Here is a 22,352-nt window from a genome sequence, read left to right as displayed (position 1 = left end):
GTTGCTTTTTACAGTTTTACATCCAAAACTTAATGCAAAATTGAGATCTAAAGATAATAGGCAATATTTTATATTGGTGTTTGTAATATCAGGGCACAAACTTTTAGAAGTGACTTTGTTAGCCAGCCCTCCTGTAACTAAATCTATTTGGAAATCTCAGCCTATTATCTTAAGGTGTCTTTAAAATGAATTATCAGAGTGGCTGGGCACATCTGTACTTAAAACACTATTTGTCTAATTGCTTCTACTTAAGTAAACATTACATATTACTAGAGATTTCAAATTGATTTTAAATTAAATAAGATCTAGTAAAACAAAGAGCAACATAAACTGTTTTAACTTGCCCCTTGCTTTTGTTGTTTTGTTTTGTTTTTTTCTTCTTTTCAAAGAGTTTCTTACCAATTTCTTCAAAGGAAATCAGGAAACTCTACATGTTTAGATAAAGTTCTATCTATATCATAAGACCCAGGACTTCAGATGAAAAAGGTTTTATAGATAATCCTCCTCCTCTTGAAATATTTATAATAATTCAGGACATACCTTCTGGTCAATCATATCATCTAGATAAATACTATTTTTAGTTTTTATTACTTATTCAGTACCTATGGAGTATTACATAATGCAGTGTAGTCCAATTTATATATGAAATACAAATTTAAATAACTGAATTTGGTGTATAGTGCACCTTTATTTCTTTTAAACATAGACATATTTTAAGAGGTGAGCTTTATTAACTTTACATGGACATATCTTTTTGGAAGTGGAGTATTAAGTTTGAATAGAATAAAGGTTTACAAATGGATATTGGTTAATATATGCATTTATATATATACATATGTTATAAGAATAATTTTGTTTTATTCTCTAAAACATCACATACATGTTTTCACCCTGGGAATCGTTCCTATGTAAGTCAGTGCCTTAAAATATATATGCTAATAAACAATATTCAATGTGCTACAAAAATAATTTAGTTAAATTTTTAAATGAACTTACCTTCTAGTTACCTCATTTCAATATTTATAGATTATAGGAATGAAGTACAGGAAACTGAATTTTACCTTATAGGGAACTTGCATTCAGGAGCACCATCAATTTTAGCCTGCAATGATTGTGCAAATATGTCTAAGAAAAGAAGCATGCACTTAGATGCAGAAATTCTTCCATCTTACAGCTTACAGTGTTTAAGAAGTTGATCTATATGCATATATAATAAGAAAGCTTTTAAAAATATGCCTTTGAAATTCAGTTGTTTATACAAATATTTTTAGGACAATAAGTTTGAAGAATATGACAAGAATTTAGAGCACCAAAGTGTTTTGTTTTGTTTTTTAATTGCCAGGTGGTTAAACATCTTTGTCATAAAGCTACAGTAAAGGCACTCATGTGAAATGTACATGTGTGAGGTGTAAGAAGGGATCTCCTCTCTTGGTTACACTATTGCCAATAGCTATTTCAGTCTCGTGAATTCAAACATAATTGGTGGATGCTCCAAACTTAGAGTCCAAAATCATCCACATGTTTTTGATTTAAATCTCCCAAGATCTTAGATAATACTAAAACAAGGGTGGGAAGATGTTATATGGAGAACAAACGGAGCACAAGTACAATGAAATGTGATTTTTCACTTGATGAAACACAGGTGAATTAGAAACTATAGAAGAGAATGTACAAAATACCCCAAATAACAGCGATCTAAAGTCCCTATTAAAAGCTAGCTTTTCATAGGATATTTTAAAAGAATCAAAAGAAATCATTTTTTTTGGTTTTAGTTCTTCAGCTTTTTTTTTTTTTTTTTTTTTTTTATATTTGTTCCTCTGTATGTGTTGTGTCTTTTATTTTCTGGATATTTTAAAGATTTTCTCCTATCTTTACTCATTAGTAATCTGAGTATGATATGCCCAGGCATGGTTTTCTTTGTATTGATATTTATCATGTTTGGGGTTTTCTTTTTTTTTTTTTTTTTAATTAATTAATTTATTTATTTATTTTTGGCTGTGTTGGGTCTTCGTTTCTGTGCCAGGGCTTTCTCTAGCTGCGGTGAGCGGGGGCCACTCTTCATCGCGGTGCGCGGGCCTCTTATTATCGTGGCCTCTCTTGTTGCGGAGCACAGGCTCCAGACGCGCAGACTCAGTAATTCTGGCTCACGGGCCTAGTTGCTCCGCGGCATGTGGGATCTTCCGAGACCAGGGCTCGAACCCGTGTCCCCTGCATTAGCAGGCAGAGTGTCAACCACTGTGCCACCAGGGAAGCCCCCGAGTTCTTCAGCTTTTTTATAAGATAGCCTCAATTTAAAATAATTACACTCATTAGTTTCACTCAGTAAGAGAATGCAATTCTGTGCTATCAGTTTGTCAGACATATATCACAAAATAAAACAACCGAATAAAATAATTGAGTATCCCTTCTCCAAACCGTCTTCCTCTCTGTTGCTCTTATGTTCCCTCTTTCTAACACCTAATTTCTATTCGTGGCAAGCCTTCCACCTCGGGTGACGCTTACTGTGTAAGTCCCCATAAACCAGACGTCCATCTGTTCTTTCTTTCTTTCGATTACTTCCGATGATAAAGCCACTCCTCTGTTACTGAGGTGGTGGCAACAATGGATATTTGTAGTGCGCTCCATCTTTTGTATGCCCTTCATTGAAGGCTGCTGAGTTGGTAGCTTCACGAAGGAGGATGCACTCTTCGGCATTTGTACGTGTGTGTTTGGGGAAGAGGGTTTGGTCATCGTTTTCATTCAAAAAGAAATGCTGACAGCTTCACTCCAAATTAATATTGTATACTTTTCCATGCCATCAATATTGACATTTGGAAATCTTATTCATTAGTCCGTGATCTGGAAGGAAACTATTTTAATGGCTCTTGGCCCTTTCATCTGTGATTCTCTTGTCATTGAAATCTGTAAAAAAAAATGATATTAACTCTGAAATGTTATACTTTTAAACATTATTGACTTCCTGGGAAGAAGTCATATGTTAGAACCTTACAGCATACACTTCAGCAATAGAAAAACTATTAAGTGCTGTTTATTTAATTTAATAACACAGTCTAGGCCATTTAATTTTTTAGCCAGATTTATTAAGATACAATTCATATAAGATTATAACTCACCCATTTAGAGTGTAAAATTCAGTCGTTTTTAGTATATTCACAGATATGTGCAATGATCACGACGGTTAATTTTAAAACATTTTTGTCACCTCAAGAAGAAATCCCATACCTATCACCCTACTATCCCCACAAGCCTCCTAGCCCTAAGCAATCACTTACTGCATTTTTGTTAAATCTCTAAAACCTTCATGAATCAGCACTTTGCTACAAATCTACAACTCTCTCTGCCACTATTTCTTTAATTAGAAACTTTTTTTTGAGCAGTGTTAGGTTTACAGAAATATTAAGCAGATATAGAGATTCCATTTATTCTATTCTCCTGCCAACGCCCCATTCCCTTTTCCCCAATTATTAACATTTTGCATTAGTGGTACATTTTTACAATTGATGAACCAATACTGATATATTCTTGTTAATTAAGTTTTACATTAGAGTTCACTATTTGTGTTGTATGTTCTGTAGGTTTGGATAAATGTATAATGACATGTATTGACCATTACAATCTCATACATAATAGCTTCACTGCCCTAAAAATTCTTGTAATCTACCTGTTCATCATTCCTCTCTTGTCCCTAATTCCTGGCAACCCCTAATCTTTTTAGTGTCTCCATAATTTTGCCTTTTCCAGAGTGTTGTGGAGTTGGAAGATTTTCTTCCATGTTATCTTCCAGAAGTTTTATAGCTTTGTGTTTTATATTTAGGTCTGTGTTCTATTTTAACTTAATGTTCGTGAAAGGTGTAAGGTTTGTTTCTAAATTCACTTTTTTTTTTTTTTTTTTTGCATGTGGATGTCTAGTTATTCCAACATTGTTTGTTGAAAAGACTATCTTTGTTCATCATATTGCCTCTGTTCCTTTGTCAAAATCAGTTGACTGTATTTGTCTTGGTCTGTTTCTGGGCTTTCTATTCAGTTCCATTGATCTATTTGTCTATTCTTTTGCCCATACCACACTGTCTTGTTACTGTTAACTTTATAGTAAGTCTTGATTTTGGGTAATGTTAATCCTCCAACTTTGTTCTCTCCCTTCAATACTGTGTCAGCCATTCTGGGTTTTTATAAACTTTAGAATCAGTTTGTCAATATCCACAAGATCACTTGGGATTTTGATTGGGATTAATTAAATCTGTAGATCAAGTTGGGAAGAACTGACATCTTAACAATTTTGATCATCCTATACATGACCATGTAGTATCTCTCCATTTGTTTAAATTATTTGATTTCTTTCATACAGGTTTGTAGTTTTTCCTCATATAGATATTACACATATTTTCTTAGACTTATACCTAAGTATTTCATTTTTGGGTGTTAATGTAAATGATACTGTGTTTTTAATTTCAAAACCCAGTTGTACATTGCTGGTGTACAGGGAAGCAATTAATTTGTATATGTGAAAAATGTATCCTGCAACCTTGCTATAATTGCTTATTAGTTCTCAAAGTTTTTTGTTGATTCTGTGAGATTTCCTACATAGATGATCATGTCATCTACAAAAACAGTTTTATTTCTTCCTTTCCAATTTATATACTTTTAATTTCCTTTTTTTGTCTAATTATATTAGCTGTGAATTCTAGGACAATGTTGAAAAAATGTGTTGAGGCGATATCCTTGCCTTGTTCTTTTTTATTTATTTATTTATTTATTTTTGGCTGTGTTGGGTCTTCGTTTCTGTGAGGGCTTTCTCTAGTTGCGGCGAGCCGGGGCCCCTCTTCATCGCGGTGCGCGGGCCTCTCACTGTCGTGGCCTCTCGTTGCGGAGCACAGGCTCCAGGCGCGCAGGCTCAGTAGTTGTGGCTCAGGGGCCTAGCTGCTCCGCGGCATGTGGGATCTTCCGAGACCAGGGCTCGAACCCGTGTCCCCTGCATTAGCAGGCAGATTCTCAATCACTGCGCCACCAGGGAAGCCCCCTTGCCTTGTTCTTAATCTTAGTGAGGAAGCATCTAGTTTCTCACTAATAAATATTATATTAGCTGTAGGTGTTTTGTAAATTCTCATTATTAAGTTGCAATAGTTCCCTTCTCTTTCTAGTTTACTGAACGTTTTTGTCATGAATGAATGCTGGATTTGTCAAATGCTTTTTCTGTATCTATTAATAGGACCATATAGTTTTTCTTCTTTAACCTGTTTATATGATGAATTACACTAGTTGGTTTTCTTATGTTGAACCAGCCTTGTATACCTGGAATAAATCCCACTTGCCCATGGTGTATAATTCTGCTCATACATAGTTGGATTTGATTGACTAATATTTTGTTCAGGATTTTTGCAACTATATTCATTTGTCTGAATTTTTCCTTTTTTTTGTAATGCTTTGTATGCTTTTGGTGTTAAGATAATGCTGGTTTCATAGAATGAGTTAGAAAGTATTCATTCTAGTTCTATTTTTAGAGAATAAGCATACATTTTCCCTAAAATATTTGTTAAAATTCACCAGTGAACCAATCTGGCCCTAGTGCTTTCTTTTCGGCAGGTTATTAATTATAGTTTCAAATCCTTTAATAGATATAGGCCTATTGAGATTGTCTGTTTCCCCGTGTGTAATTTTGGTGCTGGAACAACTGGACAGCTACATGCAAAAAAAAAAAATGAATTTAGACAAAGACCTTACACTTTTCATATACATTAAATGTATCTCAAAATGGATCATAGAACTCAATATAAAATGCAACAGGACTTCATTAAAATAAAATAATAATAAAATAAAATGTAATGCCCCCGGTAAGCCTTTTTAGATTCTTAAATCATGTGTTTCTCCCTAATTATGCCTTAATTTCACCTGGTTTATACCTCTGCAATATTTATAAAAGAAATCTTGCATGTTATATGTACATGCCTATCAACTCCATTGGACTGTGACCTCGTTGAGGGCTGGTAGGATGTGTCATTCATCTTTGGTGCCAGTTCAACATTTGTTCTGGTACAAAATAGTAAGTAGAATATATCCTTTGAATTGAACAATGCAGAGTTTTTGTTAATTGAAAATTCAGGTTCACAGGCCTACAATTACTAAATGGTATAGGGACACAAAACTCTTTATAACTAAAACATTCACGAGTACATTTATGAAATCAGTGTCCTCTCAGCTCTCCTTTGCTCATCATAGTGGAATTGATCCCCACCCACCAGGTCAGGTGTTTGATTAGTTCTTTTTGATAGGGGAATGGTGCCAATAACCACTAATCAAAACAATTGCAATGAAGTTGACTGCAAGGGAAATAGTCCCATCAAAGGAGTATGATTAGACTTGGTAAAAGTGGGGCAAAGGGAAGGGAGAAGGAAAAGCAGAAGTGTACAAGCAATCTCCCCAAGTAAGGGGGAAGACCAAAAAGAAGGAAGAGTGGGGCAGTGGTGGAGGTTCTCCCCAGGTTCTCTCCAGGCAGACAGCAGGAACAAGCAGGGCAGGGAGGTGGTGGTGAGTAAGGACACCTCAGTGTTGTAGGTGTAAGGACACCTACAGTATGGAGCTGCAGGCTTAAACTTTCCAGAATAAATCTCAGCTTTGGATAGGAGCCTGTTATCAGACCCACCCTCAAATCACTAGGCACTAACTATCCTATGGAAAAGGGCAGAGTCCAAAATTTTGATTAAAAATAATATATGAGCTTAAAACAAATATAAGCCTACATATTTTTAACAGAGAAACTTAACATATCTACTAGATATTGGGAAATCTGAGCTCTTATGAACCCAAATAAAAGCAGGGAAAAGATAGCAGAGATACTGTTTGAAAGTGACTGGTTTTTTGGTGTGTATGTCCATGCAGGTAGCCCTTACTTTGTGTGCCCATGGTTTGTTGGCTGGTGCACATTGTGCTACTCACAATTGCTCCTTGTCAAAGTATCATTTTCATAAATTAAACTCATGACTCTCATGCAAATGTAAAATGAGTATATGGCACAGATTTAATGAACCCATTAATAAGAGAACTGGCATGATGGTAGTGCTGATTCAAAAGAACTAAATGGGGTAGAAGCTTTTATAGTAGCTGGAAGAATTCTTAAATAGGATTACTGATTTTAGATAAAAAATAGCTAATGTTCTGTAGGGAAAATCAGCTAACATTCTGAATTTTGGAAATTGTATTTTCCATCAGAAAGGAATCATTTGCATCCCTACTGAACAGACATTATTTGTATTGCTATCTGACAGAAATCAAGGTACAAATTAACATCAACCCCTTCAGAATTACAGCATACCTTTATCAATAGTAAATAACAAGTTAAACAAAGATGCAAAGGTACATGCCTAGAGATTCAGATAATCCGCAGGCAGGCCTGATAATCAAACCCTAGCATAACTAAGAAAGAACAGGCAAAAGTCCCTTTAGTTTTTTTCAGGCTTTTGGATAATTTTCCTTAACACCATTTTACAAAGGTTTTTCTCTTCCATATCTTACTGATGTCAAGGAGACTAGAATTACTGGGAAGGGTATTCTCAGATATATTATCAAGTTATCCCATTGTAAAAAATACCAAAAACCAAAAAACGAATCTTGAAGCTATCCACATGATTAAAGAAAAACTATACCATGTGGGGGACAATTTTGAGTGAGAGCAGAAACTGCTCTTAGAAAGCATAGTATTAGTGAGTTCTTACAGGCTCCCAGGTAGCTACATCATCAGAGAGAAGGAAGCACCAGAAGAGGTATTTTACCCATGTTTGGTCAATACGAGGGAGTGCAGAATTGCTTTTGACACAGTCTAGAGGCTGACATTGATACCATGCCAGAGACCCGTAAGCATGTTGTGCTTTCTCAAAGGTCTTCTCTGTGAGCTGAGCTGCCTTCGAACTTAGAACATGAATTGTATGGTTTTACCTTGAACAAGATTCTGGAAATAGTTTATAAAATAATATCTGCACATAGGCCTCACCTTGGAGAGAGCTCATGACATTCCTGGGCACTGCAGTGCTACCAGATACCATGAGAAATAGAGGCAGGACAAGAATACCAAGGGAGGGTTGCTCAGCATAGATGACTGATGTGACCATTGTGATGATCTGACCAACTCCAAAGTTCATTCCCATGTCACCACTAAAACATTTTTTCCCCTTCATTGCTGATGTCTGAGAGGAAATTTCTTTCCTCTACCCTCTTAGGTTTATTCTTAGGGGCCTGCAAAGTAAACTGACAAACGACAGAATAATGGAAGAAAAAACATAAATTATTTTAATTAATATTTTCTGTGTGAAAGAGTCCAACAGGAAGGAAGTAAAACTCAAAGAAGTAGTTAGACTTGGGGACTTGTATTCCATTTTTAAGAAAGGAAAGGGGGTTTGGAGGAAAGTGAGTAGGAAATATATGGGGAACCTGATGGGAGATAAGCGCTATTTTCATAAGGTTTGTTTATGTAGACTCATATCAGTGCCCATTCTCCACCTTTGGTGACAAGAGTCACTCTCTTCTTCCTGGTTCGGGAGAGGGGGCCCCCGTCTCAGGGAAAATTCATACCCTGCTTTTAGGGAGAAAAGGGGAGGGAAGATTTCTTCCTGCATCTGCTGATTTTCAATTGCTTTCAGCTCAAAACCATATTTATGCCAAAGTGGCATATTTTGAGGTGGCATTTTTTTTTTTTTTAATTTATTTATTTTTGGCTGTGTTGGGTCTTCGTTTCTGTGCGAGGGCTTTCTCCAGTTGCGGCAAGTGGGGGCCACTCTTCATCGCGGTGCGCGGGCCTCTTATTATCGTGGCCTCTCTTGTTGCGGAGCACAGGCTCCAGACGCGCAGGCTCAGTAGTTGTGGCTCACGGGCCCAGTTGCTCCGCGGCATGTGGGATCTTCCCAGACCAGGGCTCGAACCCGTGTTCCCTGCATTGGCAGGCAGATTCTCAACCACTGCACCACCAGGGAAGCCCTCCCCAAAGATTTTTATTGTTCCTTTATAAACTTGACCTCCCACCCCTCTTTGCTCTTCCCATCAACTGACCATTAGACATGATGCCATTAGACGTCAGATTAATTTGCATATAGAATTTTATATAAATAGAGTCATACAGTATATATTGTTTTTTGCCTGGTTTCTTCCACTGCATAACTATCATGTAATTAATCCACATTCTTGCACTTATCTATAATGTATTTATTTTTATTATCGACTATTCTACTATATGGATTTACCACAATTTGTTTATCCTTTCACTTACTGATAAATATTTGTGTTGTTTCCAGCTTAGGCATTATAAATAAAACATTTGCTATCATTAATCTTTTTAATTTTAGCCATCTAATAGGTGTGTAGAAGAATACCATTGTGACTTTTGTTTGCATTTCCCTAATGACTATCATATAGAATAGCTTTTTATGTGCTAAATTGCGTTACATATGTCTTTGGTAAAGTGTCTATTCAAAATTTTTGGCCACTTTTTCAAAAGGTGGGTTTTTTAATTTGTATTATTATTTTAAAAAATTAAAGTATAATGACACACATTATATTAGTCTCAAGTGTACACATAATGATTCAAAATTTGTATATATTGCAAAATGATCATTGCAATAATTCTAGTTAACACCCGTCACCATACATAGTTACAAAATTGTTTTTTCTTGTATTGACAACTTTTAAGATTTACACTCTTAGCAACTTTCAAATATGCTATACAGTATTATTAACTATAGTCTCAGTGCTGTAGTTTACATTCTAATGACTTATTTATTTTATAACTGCAAGTTTGTACCTTTTGATCCCCTTTACCTATTTCATGCATACCACCATCCCCCACCTCTGGCAACCACTAATTTGTTCTCTAAATCTATAACCTTGTTTTGTTTATTTGTTTGTTTCTGTTTTCCTTAGATTCCACATATAGGTAAGATCATATGGTATTTGTCTTTCTCTATCTGACATATTTTTCTTAGCATAATGCCCTCAAGGTCCATCCATGTTATCTCAAATGTCAAGATTTCTTTCTTTTTTTATGACTGAATAATATTTCATTGTGTATATATACATTTTTTTATACATTCATTCATCAGTGGACACTTTGTTTCCATATCTTGGCTATAGTAAATAATGCTGCAATGAACATGGGGGTGCATATATCTTTTTGAGTTACTGTTTTTATTTTCTTTGTCTAAAAACCCAGAAGTGGAATTGCTGGATCACATGAGAGTTCCAGTTTTAATTTTTTGAGTAACCTCATACTGCTTTTCACAATGGCTATACCAATTTACTTTCCCACCAAGAGTGCAGAGGGGTTCCCTTTATTCCACATTCTTGCCAATGCTTATCTATTATGTTTTTGGTGATAGCCATACTAACAGGTGTAAAGTGATATCTCCTTGTGGTTTTGATTCCCATTTCCCAGTAATTAGTGATATTGAGCATCTTTTATGTGCTACCTGTTGGCCATTTGAATACCTTCTTTGGAAAAATGTCTTTTCAAATTCTTTGTTCATTTTTTAATTGGATTATTTGACTTTTCTGCTATTCAGTTGCATGAGTTCCTTACATATTTTGGATATTAACTCCTAATCAAATATGTGGTTCACAAATATTTTTTCCCATTCCGTAGGTTGCCTTTTCATTTTGTTTATTATTTCCTTTGGTGCTCAGAAGCTTTTTAATTTGATATAGACTCACTTGTTTGTTTTTTATTTTGTTGCTTGTGCTTTAGGTGTCATATCCAAAAAAATCATTGCCAAGATCCTTGTGAAGAAAGATTTTTTTTATGTTTTCATCTGGGAGTTTTATGTAAGCCTGGTTTCAGGGCTTACATTCAAGTCTTTAATCTATTTTGTGTTAATTTCTGTGTATGGCGGAAGACACTGGTCTTGTTTTATTCTTTTACGTGTGGTTGTCCAGTTTCCCCAGCACCATTTATTAAAAAGACTGTCCTTTCCCCATTGTATATTCTTGGCTCCTTTGTTACAAATTAATTTACCATATACATGTGGGTTTATTCCTGGTCTCTCTATTTTGTTCCATTAATCAATGTATCTTTTTTTTATACCAATATATATCATAGTTTTGATTACTATAGCTTTGTAATATAATTTGAAATCAGGGAGCATGATGTCTCCAGCTTTGTTCTTCTATCTCAAGACTGGTTTGGCTATTTGGGGTCTTTTGTGATTCCATACTAATTTTAGAATTTTTTGTTCTATGTATGTGAAAAATACCATTGAAATTTTGATGAGGATTGCACTGAACCTGTAGATTGCTTTGAGTAGTATGGACATTTTAACAATATTAATTTTCCCAACCCATGAGCACAAAATATCTTTTTCTTTGTTTCCTCTTCAACTTCTTTCATTAATGTCATAGTTTTCAGTGTACAGGTCTTTCACCTCCTTGGTTAATAAAAGTGTGGGCATCCTTGTCTTGATCCTGATCTCAAAGGAAAATCTTTCAGCTTTCCACCATGGTGTATGATGTTAGCTGTGGACTTGTTATATAAGCCCTTTATTATGTTGAGGTATGGTCCCTCTATACCCATTTTGTTGAGAGTTTTTCTTAAATGAATGTTGAATTTTGTCAAGTGCTTTTTTTCTGCATCTATTGAGATGGTCATATGATTTTTATCCTTCATTTTGTTAATGCAGTGTGTCACATTGATTGATTTGTGGATATTGAACAATCCTTGCATCCCTAGAATAAATCCCAGTTGCTCAGGTATGTGATTCTATTAATTACTGTAGAATCTTGTTTGCTAATGTCTTGTTGAGGATTTTTGCATCTATGTTTACTGTTCATCAGGGATTAAATCTTTGGGAAAGAAATGGGTGATCCAAAATGATTAGGTTATAAAACATGTTCTTATTAGATTCTTGTATTTATTTTTATTAGTCATTATATGAGCCATTTATTGATTTTATTTTTTTGGCATCCTTTTCTGGTTTTGGTATCAGGGTAATGCTGGCCTCCTAAAACAAGTTTCAAAGTGTTTCCACTTCTATTTTTTGGAAAATTTTGAAAAGGATTGGTATTAATTCTTCTTTGAATGTTTGGTAGAATTTACCAGTGAAGTCATCTGGTTCTGGACTTTTTTGTTGGGATATTTTTGATCACTAATTCAATCTCTTCTTGGTTTGTTCAAATCTTATTATTGGGTTTTAAGAGTTCTTTATATGTTCTTTATAGATACAAGTTCTTTATCAAATATGTTACTTACAAGTATTTTCTCCAGTCCATGGCTCCTATTTCGATTTTCTTAACTGTGAATGCTTTTTTCAAAGAGCAGACATTTTTATCATGATGAAGTCCAGTTGATTGATTTTTTTCTTTTATGTATTGTGATTTTAGTGTCATATCAAAGAAATATTTGCCTAACCCAAGGTCACAAAGATTTTCTCCTATGTTTTCTTGTAAAAGTTGTATAATTTTAGGTTTTACAATTAGGTCTACAATCCATTTTGAGCTAACTTTTGTATAAAGTGTGAGATATGAATGAAAATTTATTTTTCGTTTACACAAGGATCAAATTGCTCCAGGACTATTTGTTGAACAGACGATCTTTTCTCTACTGAGTTGCCTTTGTAGCACAAAATCAAAACTATTATGTCATGAGTTTTGCCCAAACCCAGTCAGATTCCCATCTTGAAAATCCACCTTAAACCATTGGAGTTCAGACCCCTAATCTTGTAAATATGTTCCCACAACTCCTGCTTCTGATAACTGCTAAGATTCTGCCAAGGTGGTGTTCTCACTCGCTGATGGAGGTTTAAAAAACTTAGCGGTGCTTCATGGAGAGATAACCAACTGACAAATTCCAACCCAATCTGATAATTTCTTTATTTTAAATTGAAATAATTATTTAAGAATGTGTTTAGATAGGAGATATTATACTTAATTAGGGTTCATTTTGTCAGGTGTGATTTCACAAGGAATTTTTTTATCATAACTTAAGATTTACTGTTGTGAAAAATATTTGACATTAGCTTTTGAAAAGCACAATTAGTCAAATTTGCACTTAAAATTATAATTCTTTTATTTTTAAATTAGAACTGTTTATCCTTTAATATTTAATAAGGGCTTCATAAGAGTGCTTCTCACTTTTGTTTATTCATACAAAAATTACTTTTGGGAAACATTAGTTTGTAACACTGCAACAAGAAACTACAGGAACTATAGGACTAAAAACAGTAACATTTGGTCACAGCAACTCGTGGCAAACATAATATAAACTACAGCTTAGAGACCACGATGGTATAGATTAAATCTTTGGGATAGAAATGAGTGATCCAAAATGCATTAGGTTATAAAACATATTCTTATTAGATTCTTGTATTTATTTCTGTTAGTAATTATAAATATAAGCCATTTATTGAAGTCTCATGATATTTCTAGCCATGATCATTTTCCAGGAAGTGTTTTTATAAAATACACATGATTTTATTCTCATATTAAAAATGTGGATACTGAGGGCTTCCCTGGTGGCGCAGTGGTTAAGAATCCGCTTGCCAATGCAGGGGACACGGGTTCGAGCCCTGGTCTGGGAAGATCTCACATGCTGCGGAGCAGCTAAGCCTGCAAGCTACAACTACTGAAGCCCGCGCCTAGATCCCGTGCTCTGCAACAAGAGAAGCCACCGCAATGAGAAGCCTGCGCACCGCAAGAAAGGGTAGCTCCCGCTTGCCGCAGCTAGAGAAAGCCCACGAGCCCAAGGCAACCAAAAATAAAATAAATAAACATAAATAAATTTTTTAAAAAATGTGGATACTGAGATTTAGAGAGCTCTGGTGAGGAGCAGAGCTCCAACGCCTTCCTTGTCTCCTATCCTGTTGGGCTCTGTACCCTCTCCTTCCCTAGGTCCACAGAGCCTCAAGTCTATTGAAACTGATTGGGTCCTCTCTGCTCAATGTCAACCTGCCTGTTTTCTTTGTTACTTCTTTGCTCTAATACACTACCCAGATCGTGGCTTGGAGGATTTGTATGCAGGGTTATTTACCATCCACAATTAGGAAACCCCTCCCCGTGTGTTCTTCGGTCTCTGGCCATGGCGTTGGCAGTAGTCTGGGCTCACTCTCACTTATCACTGAGCCTCTGATTGGAGTCCTGGCGGCCGAGGCACTGTCACTCATGACAGCACAGCCTTTCTCCTTCGATACTTTCATAATCTGAAAATGAAATGCACATCTTTCACTGGTAGATTAGAAATAGAATTTTCTTCTCTACTTTTCGTTTGCAGACTAGGTTTTAAAGCCTCAAGTGACTGTGTGAACTTTATCTTGTCTCTGCCAGCTGTCTGCATCAGCAGCATGGGATGACTTTGGTTGCCAGACCTTTCTCATGCTATCCACCCATCAAATGGCTTCAACCCAGGGTCCCAGGAGTGTGCTGGTTTCCTGAGGAACAAAATCCTATCTTCCAACAGAACGCTTACTTCCAGCTACTCACTGGCACATACAGAGTCATACAGAGTTTGTAAACCTAGCTTTTCTTCTTACTACTTGGAGATTAATCCTATAATGCCCTCATTCTTCCAGAACAATAGTTCTCCACATGAGAATTAAACAATTGCTTCTTTAAGCCACATTGAGCCACATCTGGCAGGAAATGTTGTACTGAAAATTGGAAGATCTAACTGGTGGCTGGATTTGACATCGCTGAGTCTTTTGTAATATTCTCTGCTTCATTTTGCTGAGAAATGAAAGTTTGCATTAGGTGGTCTGGAGTTGTGAAACACAAATGTGGACATATGGAAAAAATTCTCAAAGCTCTTTTTATTTTTCTTGAAGTGACAATATTGCCTTATGTTTAAATCCATTGAGTAGAATAATATTACTTATTTAAAAGCCTACATATTTTCAGCTTTATAATATCAGGCATGCCTATGGAAAGAAGCCTTTCATCAGAGAGGGGAAATAGTGAGTATTTAGAATGACGATTGTAATTTTAGCAGTTTAACTGGGATTTTTTATTTTTTATTATTTGGTTAAAGGGCCAGATAGTAAATATTTAGGCTCTGTGGGCCTGCAACTACTGAACGCTGCCACTGCAGAGTGAAAGCAGCCTTGGACTGTACTTAATGAATGGGTGTGGCAGTGTTTCAATGAAACATTGTTTAGACAGGAACAAAGCAGATTTGGACCTCATGCCAGTTTGTTGACCCTTACCCTAGAAAAAACTCTGAGTTTCACATTCTTTTTTTATATCCCCATGACCCTCCTTTCTAAAATCATCTGCCATCTGTATGGTGCAGTGCAATGTTAAGTTGCCAGATTTATATTTGTTGATTGTAAGTATGTCTCCCAAACTATATATTTATATGAAATTCAAATTTATCTGGGCATGGTGTATTTTACCTGGCAACCCTATCCCAGTGACCTTTTCCCCACATATTCCACCTTAATTTGGAGCTTGATGTCCTTCCCTAGATCAAAATCTTCTTTGGAAAATGTCTGAAGTTCTTAAAGATCAGCTGAGGGGGAATTTAGGGCCACACTGCCTTTCCTACAATTGCCTTTGTTGCATGTTAGGAACAATAATGAAGGAAAAGGAACAAAGTTTTTGTCTCAGGCTAAATACAAACACATCTGTACTTGTGCAAGAGAGGTTTCGTGGAGCCGTAATTTCCTTTCCATTCCCTGAACATCTGCCCTGGTCACAGGTTACCTATTGTTTCTAGGTAAGTGAATCCTGATGGAGTCAACATGGAGGACGATATTCAGAGAAGAGGGGTCTTAAAGGGACACCTATAAATTGTTTTAAATTTTAATGTTTGGTGGCATTATGATATGATACAGAAGAGAACCTACCTAGTACAGAGTAAATGCTTCAGTGCATACATGTTCATTATCATTCCCTAGTCCTTTAACATCCCAATTATTTCAATTCATTCAATATAAAATATTCAAAGAAAAATTCTGCCCATATCCTCTGTACTTGCTTAATAAATAAGCATCATTAAAGTTAAAATTTAGAAGAATGAGACTATACAAGTCACAAGATCAAGGTATTATTTCAGTCATTCTAAATGATGTTGGTATTTGAGTTCAATTTACATTGCACGCTGGCTCTGAAAGGGGCAGAATTATTTTCCAGAAAATGTTGGCAAAGATCTGCCAGGCTGTGAGAAGTTGGTTCTCATGTACTCTGGGCTGTGAGAGAACACTGTGTCTTTTCCCATAAACACGAGGGAAGGTGAACGGGCTCTGGGGACTTCTGATGGGGAAGATAATGAAAGGTGCCTTCATACCTCAGCTGTTCAGCACCATTAACCTTCCCAGTAATTGAAACACACAAAAGGGGGTGATAAGTGAGAGGCCTCCCTCTCGTCTATTACCTGGCAGGTACAATTACTTAAGCCTTCAAATAAAGGAACGACTTTAGGTTCCTTTTCAACCATTCTTTACACAAAAATCAACCAAAGCTTTTTGTTTTTTAACTCTAATGTTATAATCATTTCTTTCTTTTGATTTGTGCCTGTGGATTAAAGCATACCCAGCTCAATAAGGTGGGCATTTGTTATTTAATTAATGTAACTAATAAAGTCCACCATGTAGAAAAGGTTACAGCAACAAAAAAAAGAGGTCTTAAAGGTTTACCATAGGAGACCAATTTACGATTCAAAGTGGTTTTAGACTGACAGGCAAAAATAAGATTTCATTTTCCACATGGAAATGAAAAATATAAATGCAAAATTTTAATCTAGTTCAAGCTGAGGAATAACATCATATTGTAATTACAATACAAGGAAAATGAACCTAATCCTATAAATGTGTGTATGGACATGAAGGAAACTAGTTTTCATCAGTTATGTCAATGACATAACAATAGAGCAATGGAAGTGTGTGTGTGTGTGTGTGTGTGTGTGTAGGGAGTTGTTATTAACACTTCTCTATGCGAATTATACATGTACATATAAGAATGTATTTCTGTGATAAGACAAGAACATCTAGAAAAGCATTTTAAAAAGTAGTTATCTTTGCAAAAGCTAAAAGTTCCTATAATTAAAAAGCAAGTCATCCAGCTCCTGTCACATACTCACAGTATCATCCAGTGACATTTATATCAAAACTTGCTATTATAAGTTAGATTCTATTTGCTTTTGAATCTACTTGAATTATGCAGCCATTATTTGAGCTAAATTACAAAAATGTTAAATGTTTCTATTATCTAAATCAAGATGAAACAGAAAGATATTTCAAAGTTTCTGATACAATTTTTTTTTCTTTTTTAAAGGGGAAGAGGAGAAAATGAGGAGTCTTTTTTTTTTTAATTGACTGATTGATTGATTGCTATGTTGGGTCTTCGTTTCTGTGCACGGGCTTTCTCTAGTTGCGGCAAGCGGGGGCCACTCTTCATCGCGGTGTGCGGGCCTCTCACTATCGCGGCCTCTCTTGTTGCGGAGCACAGGCTCCAGAGCGCAGGCTCAGTAATTGTGGCTCACGGGCCTAGTTGCTCGGCAGCATGTGGGATCTTCCCAGACCAGGGCTCGAACCCGTGTCCCCTGCATTAGCAGGCAGATTCTCAACCACTGCGTCACCAGGGAAGCCCTCTGATACAATTTTAAGTGAAAATGGTGAGAAAGTGAAGCTGCCAGATGGCATATATTTAATTTCTGCTCAGTTTTCTTCCATCACAAATACCCTGTGCTGGGCAGAGACTGAGGTCTAAATGGTCCTCATTCTTCACGCTCCTGGATTCACCCTCTTTGCCACATGGCTTTTCAGCTCCTTTTACTGAAGAGGCAGAATCTGTTCTCCCGACCCTTGATCCCGAGTTAGGTTATGAGATTTACTTCGGTCAATGGAATGCCAGCTGATGTGACACATGAAGATCAGAACAGACTTGTATTTTTCTGCTTCTTCTCTTAGTTCTGTGCCACCGCTGTGAGAGGTGCCTGGGTTTGTTTGCTGCGCAATGATACACAAGTCCAGTCATCTCAGATGGGGCCATTCTCCATCAGCGGACAACAGCCTCCCCAAGGCAGGTGCGCAGGAGACCAGAACACCTGCTGAGCCAAGAGTGTGGTCTTGAGACCCCTGAGCTCAGTAAAGTGGTGTCTGCCACTGAGGTTTCTGGTTGATTCACAGCATTATTATGGCAGTAAATAACGGATATTGCTGCTTATGTTTTTTAACTCCCATTTTTCAGTTACATTTCTATTTGGAATAGTGTGGTAAAGTAGATGTCAATGGATTCAATGTTTTTCTAGAGTTTCTGTATTCCTTTTTAAAAACAGCTTTGAGATATAATTCACCTACTGTACAATTCACCTACTTAAAGTGTCCAATTCAATTGTTTTTTTGTATATTCACAGAGTTGTGCATTCATCTCCATAATCTATTTTATCAATTTTATTGATAAAAAAAATTTTGGAAATTTTATCAATTTCCAAAACAAGAAATCTTTCTTTTTCTAGCCTACAAGTCTCCCATCTCCCACAGCCCCAAGCAAACACTCATCTACTTTCTGTCTCTATAGGTTTGTCCTTTCTGACATTTCATATCAATGGGCTCATATAATATATGGTTCCTTATGACTGACTAATTTCACTCAGAGTATTTTCAAGATTCCTCTACATTGGAGTACTTCATTCATCAGTACTTCAGCCTAAAAAAATATCACTGGAATTATGGAATAAACTTAATCCTTAAGGGTGTATTTTTTTAATTATCCAGCACTATTACGAGTTCTCAGTCTTGTTTTCAATTTAAAAAGACTTTTAATGATAATCATTAAAATGCTTATGGTTGAATTTAGATTCAATTCTGTGCAATAAAATCAAATTGGTTATAACACAATAAAGGCCGTATATGAGAAGCCCATAGCTGATGTCATACTCTGCGCTTTTCCTCTAAGATCAGGAATAAGAGAAAGATGCCCACTCTCGCCACTTTTATTCAACATAGTATTAGAAGTCCTAGTCAGAGTAATTAGGCAAAAAAAAAAAAAAAAAGAAATCAGCAGCACCCAGCTGGAAAGGAAGAAGTAAAATTGTCAATATTTGCAGATGACATGATATTATATATAGAAAACTCTAAAGACTCCACCAAAAAAACACTGTTAGAACTAATAAACAACTTTAGTAATGTTGCAGAATACAAAATCAATATACAAAAATTGGTTGCATTTCTATATGCTAGTAATAAAACAACACCACTTACAATTGCATCAAAAGAATAAAATACCTATGAATAAATTTAACCATGGAGGTGAAAGACCTGTACATTGAAAACTATAAGACACTGATGAAAGTAACTGAAGAAGACACAAATAAATGGAAAGATATTCTGTGACTCATAGATTAGAAGAATTAATATTGTTAAACTGTCCATACTACCAGAAGCAATCTACAGATTCAATTCAATCTCTATCAAAATTCCAATGGCATTTTACACAGAAACAGAGCAAAAAAATCCTAAAATGTGTAAGGAACCATAAAACACCCTGAATAACCAAAGCAATCTTAAGAGAGAACAAAGCTGGAAGCATCATGCTTCCTGATTTTAAGTTATATTATAAAACTATGGTATGGTATTGGTATAAAAACAGGCACATTGATGAATGGAGCAAAATAGAGAGCTCAGAAATAAACGCACACATATATGGTCACTTAATTTATCACAAAGGAGCCAAGAATATACAATGGGGAAAGGACAGTCTGTTCAACAAATGGTGTTGGCAAAACTGGACAGCCACATGCAAAAGAATAAAACTAGACTACTACCTTACACCATACAAAAATTAACTCAAAATGGAATAAAGACTTGAATTTAAGACCTGAAATCATAAAACTCCTAGAAGAAAACATATACAGTAAGCTCCTGGACATTGGTCATGGCCATGATGTTTTGGATATGACACCAAAAGCAAAGGCAATAAAAGTAAAAATAAACAAGTGAGACTACATCAAACTAAAAAGCTTTTGTACAGTAAAGGAAACCATCAAGAAAATGAAAAGGCAACCAATTGAATGGGAGAAATATTTGCAAATCATGTATCTGATAATGGGCTAATATCTAATATATATAAAGATCTCGCATAACTCAATAGCAAACAAACAATCTAATTAAAAATGGGCAAAGGATCTGAATAGACATTTTTCCAAAGAACACATACAGTTGACCAACAGGTATAGGAAAAGATGCTCAACGTCACTAATCATCAGGGAAATGCAAATCGAAACCACAATGAGATATCACTTCACACCTGTTTGTATGATTATCATCAAAAGATAAGAAATAACAAGTGTTGGCAAGGATGTGGAGAGAAGGAGACACTTGTGCACTCTTGGTGGGAATGTAAATTGGTACAGACAGTATGGAAAATAGCATGGAGTTTCCTCAAAAGATCAAAACTGGGACTACCATATGATCCAGCAATTTCACTTCTGTGTATTTGTACAAAGAAAATGAAAACACTAACTCCAAAAGATATATGCACACCCATGTTTATTACAGAATTATTTACAATAGTTAAGACATGGGAACAACTTCAGTGTTCATTGATGGGTGAATGGATAAAAAAATGTGATACACACACTGGAATACTAGTGAGCCATTAAGAAAAAGGAAATTTTGCCATTTGTGACAACATGGAGGGACTTCGAGAGCATTATGCTAAGTGAAATAAGTTAGAGAAAGATAACCTATGGTCTCACTTATATGAGTAATCTTAAAAAGAAAAAAAAGGAGCCCATAAATACAGAGAACAGATAGTTGGTTGCCAGACTGGGGGGTGGGGATGGGGGTGGGAAGTAGGTGACATGAGTGAAGGGGGTTCAAAAGGTACAAATTTCCAGTTATAAAATAAATAAGCCACAGGGATGTAATGTATAGCATGGTGAATATAGTTATTAATACTGTATTGCATATTTACAAGTTGCTGCAAGTAAATCTTAAAAGTTCTCATCACAAGAAGAAAGAAAAAAATCTGTGACTGTGTATGGTGATTGATGGTAACCAGACTTACTGTGATGTTCATTTTGCAATACACACAAATGTCAAATCATTGAATTGCACACCTGAAACTAATATAGTGTTCTATGTCAATTATACCTCAATAGAAAAATTCTTATGTCAAGATCAGATGTTGATTTTAATTTTAAATTAGAAAAGGACTTTTAAGGATACACTCAACTCTGCCTCCCTCTTCCTACCCCAAAGAAGTAAAGAAAAATTGTGACCTTTTATGCCTTTCATAAAATTAGAAATTTTGTTTAAAGGGTATAATATATCTCAATTTAAAAAGTTTAAAAAAAATAATTTTTTTTCCTGGACACTCATGTAGTTGATTCTGTGAATTTATCCTTCTTTGTGATATGATAGAAGGAAGTTCTAGAATCTCCCTTTTCTCTATATGTATGCACCTCAGCTGCTGCCATCAGTGGACATGTGTGCAAGATGATATTGGAGACTGTGGTGCTTGAATTGGGTAGAATGCTGGACAGCTGACTCTGCACTTCATTTTAACGTTAAGCCTCTCTGATTCTACTTGTGCCAGAATGCCAGGAAAAGTGTGTTGTTTATGCACAATCCTGTGAAATGTTTATTAAGCACTTTTGGAAATACCATGCAGTATTGCTTTTTAACTTCAAGTTCTTAGTTGTGGTTTGTTCTATCTTAGATACCAGTGTTTGTTAGTCCCCAAAAGTCCTCCTGGGTTGAAATGGGCTGAATTGGAAAGAAATATTATAAGCAGATAAGGTAGGGGGTCTATGGAGAAAGAAAACCAGGCATGGCTTTCTGGACATAAGAGAACACCTATTAATTTAGTACAAGCCATTTTGTGATCTAAGCCTGGCCAGAGTGCTTGCCCTTGAACAGGTCTCAGTAATCAAGGATCTTAAGGGAAAAAAAGAATGCTGACTGTTATCAGGCAAGAGAAGTAGCAATAGTAATAATGTATCAGTTGTAAAGACTTCTAGTTCTGTTTCCATGGTAAAGATGAGCCTGAAGCACTCAACCACCAGGTCAGATGGAACCTAAGGGATGATGGCGTTGACCTTTTCTGATACTCCGGATTTCAATCAACTAAAGCCTGGGCTCTGCCTACCTCCCAAGCCCTTTCACGAATATACATGTACCCTTAGCTTAAAACTTCCCCAGTTTTGCTGTCTGGGGAGACACTGCTTTGGGAAAGATCCCTGGTGTTCTACTTACTTGCTGCAAGTAACAAATCCTTCCTTCTCTCACTCTTTGTCTTGGTTGTGTCTTTTGGCTCGACACCCACCAAGAGGCGAACCTAGTTTTTCGGGTAACAATATGAGGCTGACTATTCTCTAGCTGAGATTTATGTAATTAGATGCATAATCCTTTGGTTGTTAAAACCAGGGCTTCCAAGGGCTAGTTATAGGGAAC

At 36.0% G+C, this 22,352-nt stretch overlaps 1 protein-coding gene across 12 annotated transcripts in view; it reads left to right on the top strand.

The window, feature by feature from the left end:
- LOC132368248 (contactin-associated protein-like 3) overlaps positions 1–22,352 on the top strand; it is a 256,094-nt gene that overhangs the window by 37,354 nt on the left and 196,388 nt on the right. For 7 of the 12 annotated variants that reach the window (XM_059927030.1, XM_059927023.1, XM_059927024.1 and 4 more), the window contains one exon: positions 11,649–11,718. The exons of the other annotated variants lie outside the window; for them this stretch is intronic. In XM_059927030.1, the coding sequence (XP_059783013.1) occupies positions 11,649–11,718 (70 nt within the window). The remainder of the gene's footprint in view (positions 1–11,648; positions 11,719–22,352) is intronic. 12 annotated transcript variants of the gene reach the window in all.

This window comes from Balaenoptera ricei, chromosome 6 (genome assembly GCF_028023285.1).
Source record: "Balaenoptera ricei isolate mBalRic1 chromosome 6, mBalRic1.hap2, whole genome shotgun sequence".
Taxonomy (NCBI): domain Eukaryota; kingdom Metazoa; phylum Chordata; class Mammalia; order Artiodactyla; family Balaenopteridae; genus Balaenoptera; species Balaenoptera ricei.
The sequence above is the reverse complement of the archived record's forward strand: the minus strand, read 5'-3'. Positions and strand labels throughout refer to the sequence as shown.